General features: G+C 50.4%; 1 protein-coding gene across 1 annotated transcript; it reads left to right on the plus strand.

The window, feature by feature from the left end:
* The first annotated feature begins 1,406 nt into the window (after nucleotides 1-1,406).
* Nucleotides 1,407-6,959, plus strand: LOC130371534 (WW domain-binding protein 2-like). Its single transcript, XM_056577345.1, is given in 9 exon segments — nucleotides 1,407-1,545; nucleotides 2,321-2,429; nucleotides 2,890-2,938; nucleotides 2,941-3,024; nucleotides 3,416-3,508; nucleotides 3,715-3,864; nucleotides 4,154-4,276; nucleotides 4,970-5,046; nucleotides 5,671-6,959. Coding segments are annotated over 9 exon segments (792 nt in total). The 5' UTR covers nucleotides 1,407-1,486; the 3' UTR covers nucleotides 5,719-6,959.
* The last annotated feature ends 1,261 nt before the right edge of the window (nucleotides 6,960-8,220 follow it).

Below are 8,220 nucleotides of genomic sequence, written 5' to 3' on the forward strand. Positions count from 1 at the left end.
AGAGGAGAGAGAGACACAGAGAGAGAGAGGAGAGAGGAGAGAGAGAGAGAGAGGGAGAGAGAGGAGAGGGAGAGAGAGAGAGAGAGAGAGAGAGAGAGAGGAGAGAGAGAGAGAGAGTAGAGAGAGAGAGAGAGAGAGAGAGAGAGAGAGAGAGAGAGGGACTGAGATACAGAGAGAGAGAGAGGAGGAGAGAGAGGCGTCTACGAGCTGTTTGATATCCACTTTTATGACAGAGCAGGAAGTCCTGACTTCCTGTCGAAGGCGGTAACTGTTATGCATTAGTGTTTCTTCATCTGGGGCGATGGGACAGTTGGGGGTTGATTACATCTCAACAGCTTGTCATCTTTTCTCATAAGCCTTACACAAATACATCCTGTGGACACAAGCTAGACGGACATATAAGGCCTACCCCAACCTGACCACAGCTCTTGAGCAAAGAGTTTTGAGGCGTCCTCTCGATAAATACCCATACCCTTGGAGACACTTTGAATAGTCTGCCTCGGCCTTGTGTATGGGAGTTTTCAACCTCTACAAAAAAAAACCTATCTAATATACAGCCAGTGAGGGTGAGATTGCGGTCAATAGATGTATGTGTTCTTTCTCTCCTTCTCATCCAGTAAGCGTTTCCATCCAACCCCACTCTAGGCCAGTTTCACTAGTACCACATAGTTCTCGGAATTAATTAAGAAGTGAAGGTTAGTGGGTTTGCAAAAGTGCCTCTTCTCTGCGTCTGGCAATGCCTCCTGTGAGAGTGGGACCACAGACAGCTCTCTCACACGCCCTGTCTCTTGGTCACCATAACCTCTTTGCTACTCACGGTTTAATGGAAATATACGAAGAATAACCTTCCTTGGGAGGTCTTCAAAACATTGTCTGATAAACTGATAAACACATCCTGTGACCGATATCTTTGTTACATACAGGGAATGGGTTAACCTAGTGATGGTTAGTGCTTTGCACTTAGTTCTATGAGCATCCTTAATGTACCAACAGAGATAAATTATTGTTTTTCTGACAAATGTACTCATTGTAAGTCAATTTGGATGAAAGCGTCTGCTAAATGCCCTATATGTAAATGTTAATGTTCATTGTAGGGAGAGACTAGACTAAATAGCTCAGACTTTTATACTGTTGGTATAAACTGTATATGTAAAATAAAATAAAAACGATCACAGTAGAGGACTACTATGGGCAAATTACTCCAGGATAATAAAGGATACACCTCATCATTATATGGAATAGATCCTGCAGCGTCCGCGCTACAGAGCCTCTATTTAATAGATCAGACGCCCTGACGTCGCGGTGTGGGCGGAGCCTGATGCGGAAGTGCAGGTGCATCGACGTATTTTCCGTCGTCGCAACACACACTCACGCACTACCAGCGTAGTACGAGCGCCAGACATACACACACAAGATACCACTTCGATTCCCGTCACATCATCCGTTTCCCCGTCCTTTAGAGCAACACGCGTGGGAGGACGTCGAGATGGCGCTGAACAAGAACAGCTCCGAGTCGGGGGGCGTCATCATCAACAACAGTGAAAGGTAACTCATCACGCAGCTCGTTAACTAAGCACCAACCTCACCCCTCTCTGGCTGTCTGTGGGCACGATGTCGTCCGATCCACGTCCATTACTTCACACTACTCGTACATCAGCTGACAGACAGTCCATCATGGACGGAGATCGGACCCGCGTCCCGTCCTGACTGAGGCTGGTCCACTCGGGACTTTCTGCTCCTGGATGAACAACATCCCCTGCCAGGGTTCATAATCCACGGACTGTATGGACGGTGGACGGGCATACAACGGGATAACGTGACAGTTAACGGCTTCATAACCTGACGTTTTATCGTTCGAGGAAACGGTGTCACGAACCTTTGAGTTAATGATCCACAGCGAGGCCACTGGGCAAGGCCTGGCGCTTACTGGGATCTCAGTTTACTGGTGGAGTTATGCACATGTGTTGTTGGGTCGTGGTGAATAATGCAACGTTATGAAACCCTTCAGCATGGACTACAACCAAACCATATGGTTTTGCAATAGTACTTGGAGCTGGTTTGGACTCGTATTTGCAATTGTTTTACTCCTTACCATTAAGTCGTCAAGCAGATGACTTATCCAAAGCAACATAGTGTATTATGAAGTTGGGGTTAGGCATTTTGCTCAAGGATTCCGCAGAGGTGGAATGCAGACACACTGGGATTAACCCCCCAGACCCTAGGAGCTGGGAAAAAAGTATCCGGCCCCAGTATGAAAACCTCTGATCTCTGGTACCATCCTAGTGTCTTCCTCTGATCCTCCTGTGTGCTCTCCTTCCAGTATCCTGATGAACCACGACAGCGTGGAGCTGGTGTTCTGTGAGGCCGACAGCCTCCCGGAGGCCTTCAGGAAGAGCAAGAAGGGAAGCATCTATCTAACGCCCTACAGGGTGAGAGATGAGGGCCACACAGCCCACCACGCACATCATCGTCCTCATCGTTACCTTTTACATTCTGATGCTGTAGCTATATTAGAACAGTTCATTCACCCGATGGAACTGAAGCCTTTTGAAGTTTTATAAAAACTAAATGCTGGTGGAGAAAATGAAAAGCTTTTAAAGACAGGCCTCGAGTCAAGGCTAGGTTGTTGTGCTGCCATCTGAAGGTGGTAACGCATCAATACTGACTTAACCCCGTTCTTTATGATTGAGTAATCTTTTAATGTGCAAGCCAAATGTAAGTTTGATGTTATCGTCAATGAAGAAAGGTTAATAATGTGTGGACTTGATTTGCTCATTGACCCAAAACATATCACATAACAGTATTAGCCTCACAGCCTCATCAGCCTCTTCTAGATAATTCCGTTGCATTTTCAACCGCTTAAATGAGTTGGTGTGTGCCACGGCGCAGGTGATCTTCCTGGCCAAGGGGAAGGACGCCCTGCAGTCCTTCATGATGCCTTCTACCTGATGAAGGGCTGTGAAATCAAGCAGCCCGTCCTGGGAGCCAACTACATCAAGGGCTCCGTCAACGCCGAGCCCGGAGGTACGACCGCCACCCTGCCACCTACAGTACATATCCCCTGTAAGACAGTCACAGCCTCTCTGTCAGGCAGTCACAGGCCTCCCAGCCTCTCTTCAAGGCAGTCCCAGGCCTCACAGCCTCTCTGTAGGACAGTCACAGCTCTGGGTAGAATCCCGCGCGGTCGTTGTTGTCGTGGACCGGGGTAGGATGAATGGGTTTGGTTTCCCGAGCAGTGCTCGGGTGTATGACGGGAATCATGTATAAATAATCACTCAACCCTAACCAGGGATACACGGGGAGGAGCACATTAGTGTAGGACATCCATGTGTTTCTAATGCAAGCACTAGAATGCACACAAAACATTCGCCTGTTTGAGATGTAATCATATTGAAGCGGGCTGCGTGTGTTCCAGGCGGCTGGGAAGGCGCCGCGACGTTCAAGCTGGTCTTCGCTGCTGGCGGAGCCATCGAATTCGGCCAGTGCATGCTGCAGGTGGCCGCCCAAGGTACGGGCACAGAACCGCATGGAGGGGAGGTCATTGCTCCCAGACGTGGTTGAAGACTAATAATCACGTGGTTGATGATCATTTCCATCACTGATCATCGCTCACGGGCGGGGAGTTGTGTGACGCCGGAGCGTGTGATGATTGATTGTTGAAGATTCATCGACCGTGTGATTGATAACTCACCTGTGGTCCCTTGTGCCCCGCAGCGTCCAGAGGTCAGCCAGCCACGGCCGGGTTTGGCGGCTGCCCATACATGGCCAACGGGGCGTACGCCTACCCCCCGCCCCCCACCACCAACGGGATGTACCCGGCCGGCCCCCCGCCGGGCTACAACTACCCCAACGCCCCGCCCACAGGTACACTCAGTAGGACCTTTACTAGTAAAGGTGGGGGGGGGGGGCATTCAGCATTCAGTCTGAATGACACCTATGCCTAATCAAGGTCATGATGTGTTGGAGTGGAGCTAATCAAGTTGTGTTGGAGTGAGTGGTGACAGCAGAGATGTATTCCGACCACTCAATCTCTGGCGTGTCGGGTGGATCTGGTCCAGGAACGGAGCCACCTGTTGGCCGATCCACACTGCTCGTTGGGTAGCGATCCTGGGTGACATTTCTCTCTCCCCCCCCCCTCCCCCCCCGGTTCCAGGTGGGTTCTACCCGAACCCTCCAGCGTTTGACGGCCCTGCAGCCTACATGCCCCCCCCTCCCTACTCTGCCCCCCTGGGTCAGCAGCCCCCACATGTCCCGGACCTGCCGTCCACATCAGCAGGTGAGACTTATTCATTCTGATTTCATTGGGGCGGCATGTGGCTCGGGTGGAAGAGGAAGGTCGCTAGTTTGATCCCCGGCTCTTCGTGTCGAGGTGTCCCTGAGCGAGACGTCCTCACGGCTAACTGCTCCCGGACGAGCGGCGTCGCCTTGCATGGTTGGCACCGCCACAGTGCATGAAGGGGGGAATGTGAGGCAATAAGATGATGCGCTTTGATGGCCACTGGTTAGAAAAGCGCTGTATAGAAGGAGCTTCAAGATCACTCCTTTGGGTTCTCAAGCCGCATTCGCACCTCCTAACGGGATCAATACCGGTTTGGCTCCAGCCCCGGAGATTCAAGAAAAGCTGCTCTAGGGGATGAAGTCGCTGAGGCCGACCATATTGTACTAACGAGCCCTCCCTCTTCTGTTTCTGTCCCCTCCCCCACCACCCCCCCACCCCCCCCCCCCCCCCCCCCCCCCCCCCCCCCCCCCCCCCCCCCCCCCCCCCCCCCCCCCCCCCCCCCCCCCCCCCCCCCCCCCCCCCCCCCCCCCCCCCCCCCCCCCCCCCCCCCCCCCCCCCCCCCCCCCCCCCCCCCCCCCCCCCCCCCCCCCCCCCCCCCCCCCCCCCCCCCTCTGTCTCTCCCGTCTCTGTCCCCCTCCCTCCCCCGTGTCTGTCCCTCACCCGCCTCCTCCCTCCCTGTCTCAACCCCAGCGGAGGCCAAGGCAGCCGAGGCCGCGGCCAGCGCCAGCTGCGCCACGCTCCCTCCCTCCCACGTCTACCTGCCGCAGGTGAGTTCACCGCCACCCCAGCGCCCCCTGGGGGCCGACAGGCACCAGGCGGGCTGACACTCAATGGCTGATCCAGAGTCAGCTATTGAGTCCATACAGGTCAAAATCAACCAGCACCCCGTCACCTATTTTAAAATGTTTTGTCTGTATGTAAGTACGTCGATTATGGCGGCCATTCCCCTCCTGAGTCTTGATCATACCTGGAAGGAGGGATCTCCCACTCTGCGTTCCTTCTCAAGATTATTTTGTTCTTGCCCTGTAGGGGGCTAGGGTCAGGGGGTGGGTCAAATGTTGAAATGTTATTGAATAAATAAATAAAGTAAATAAAGGGGACAAAAAACTTTTCTTTTGTCTTATACTATAAGGAAGCCATTTGTTTTAGAGAGTGATGACGCTTTGATCACATCAACTCTTATCCCTTTGTGGACGGATCGGTAATCCTAGTACAATGATGGAGGCTGGGGTCTGGTGAGATCCTGCCAGCGGTCCTCCGAGGGGGGGGGGGAGGGAGGGAGGGTGGTTGGGGCTGGCTCGTCCATCGACACAAGGCAACCCTAGCGGGCCTGTTGCATTTGAACCCCAAATGTGTTCCCTCATGTTGTCTCCCCTTGTGCTCTCTCGTAGGACAAGCCTCCACCGTATTCCCCCCCCGAAGACAAGAAGAACCAGTAGACGGCGACACTGCCCCCCCACCCCCAGTCTCCTCTTTCTCTCCATCCTGTGCTCAGATGCGTCTCCTGCCCAGGCTACACTAACTCCCCCGTTTCTTTCCTTTGCTAATTGGCTGCCGAGTATAGCAAACATAGCTGTTTTTATTATTATTAAACCGTCCGTGTTTATCGTATATTTTTCTTCTTCGTTCTGCGCCGGGTTTTCCTCGACTGATCCTCTCCTCGCGTAACGCTCAGCGCGTCTCAATGTGAATGAGTCGGCGGTCGTCGTGACGACCCGGTGTTAGTGGAAGTCTTTATTGTGATGCTATGATTGTATACAAGGGGTCGGGCTAACGCATTGAGGCAGGCCCGAGGGGAGAGCGTTCTCAACGTCGTCTAACCTTATAGTTTAGCCTGCAGTGATCGCCCGTTCGAGTTGTTCAAACGTTTATTTTGCACCGTACCCGATAGATTAAGCTTGGCCTGATTGTTTAACAAGACTGAAACTATTCCTCCGTTAACCTATAATGAGGCAAGAAGAAATGCAGTGTTTTATTTTTGTATAATTTATTTGCGTGTACAGGATTTTTGGCTGTAAAGAAAATGAGATATTTTATCAGTTGACATAACACTACCATAGAAGACGTGCTTTTGTAAGGATGGATAACTGAGAGGGGGGGGGGGCGGCTGGAGTGGACGTTTTTAGCGGTTGAATGCAAAGATTAGAATGGTGCTTAGTTGCGGTCCCTGATCCAGGATTAGAGAGAACAGATTTAACGCTATTACCGTGCGCGTGAGAGCAGAGAGTCTTGTCGGCCCGTTGTGGACACGGGGACAACTCGCTTCCCTTTTTCAGTGTCAGGTGAACATAAAAGAAGATTTTGTTAATTCTTCCCTGTCTGTTTTAACGATGTGACCAAATGGACGGCTGCGCTTTCAACTGACGTGTCTGAGGCCTGTCTTTTAGAAAAATAACTTAAAATCCAAGCACTTTACGAGTCTGGGCTTCAACCTCATCCTCCTGTCGGTTCGTCCCAGTTAGGTTCTGTGTGACACGAGGCATACAGCTTTTCTTCTGGGCGTCGAGCCACTGTTTGCTGTCTTGGCTGTACGTATATTAATAAAAAAGCACTGTATTTAATCTATGTGATCTATTTTGAAGTCATGGGAAAAAAAACAAGCATAATCGCACCCTAAACTGATGCATGTTTGCATTGGAGTGGATTTTATTAAACTGATCTTGATGAAGTGAAGCACAAATCGTCTTTTTGTTTTGTCATTTATTAACAACGGCCAAACCCTGATCGGTTGTGTGTTCTACTTGAGGAGCAACAAAATGGTGAGTTACAAAATAAAAGTTGGATCGTTGTTTTGAGGAGCTTGATCTGCGCTTGTCGTTATGCACCTGTAGAACCGCAGAACCACCAAGTACTCCGCTAAAGGGCCCGTATTTCACCACTAGGTGTAGGTGTTATTATCCACTACCAGCCACTCACAACTGTTGGTCAATTAGGGGCCCAAACTAGGGGAACCATCTCCTGACCACACCCTTAATGACCACGGCCGTACAGATACCTCAGGGTGGCCGGCTCTTCCATACTCTTTCCAAAGAGGTGTCATAACACTAACATGAACCTGCTCCTTTTAATGTGTTGGTGTTGGACTGTGGTTCTACTTTAATGGACTTCGCCACAGTTTACATTTTACCCCGGCACCAGTTACTAGTTTCATGATTTTCCTCAACTCAACCAATAAAGCGTATTTGTTCATCCAAGCAGAATATTCTTTGTGGATTTAGATGTTCTTCCGGTCACCAGCTTCAGGAGGCTGTGAATGCCCCATGATTTATGAAACGTCCACCTTCACTAGAACCCCAGCCCAGCCCATTTCACCAAAACACTTACAGTGAATCAAGAGGGACACGTTCCACGCAGATTTCACTCGGAGGTGAGGCCATTTGGCCAACACTTTTTACTCTTCACACACACACAAACAAACATAGTTGAAACACATCGGCTCTCACAAAGATCCACTGGGGCCAAAGGACGCGACGCAGGGCGAGGGACAAGGCAGCCCCCGGGAGAGCACCTTGTGCCTGGGGCTCCACCGCAGCGAGGATGACCGGACTAGAGCTGGGCCATTAATAGATTTTTAATCGTTATTCAAATTTATGGTCAATAATAGATTTAAAAAAAAAAAAAGATTATTTAAAAGAAGTAAAAATAGTAAAATGTCAACATGGCTGCATGCGCTGGAAAAATCTAGTGTTTAGAGTTTGCCTAAAGTCTGTGGCAACCAAATTTAGCTTTTTGTTAATCTTCAAATAAAATCCAAACTTAAAATAGATATTTATTTCTCATTTATAGAAAAGAATATCTATTAAAATCAATAATCGGGTTTGGTGGGTAAAAATCTGCGATTTTATTTTAGGCCAAATCGCCCAGCCCTAGACGGGACCAGCTGTTAGAGGTTACACCCAGAATGACTCCTCAGCCCTTCACTCCTACGCCGGTGCCAGTGA

Source organism: Gadus chalcogrammus, chromosome 18, assembly GCF_026213295.1.
Source record: "Gadus chalcogrammus isolate NIFS_2021 chromosome 18, NIFS_Gcha_1.0, whole genome shotgun sequence".
Lineage (NCBI taxonomy): Eukaryota > Metazoa > Chordata > Actinopteri > Gadiformes > Gadidae > Gadus > Gadus chalcogrammus.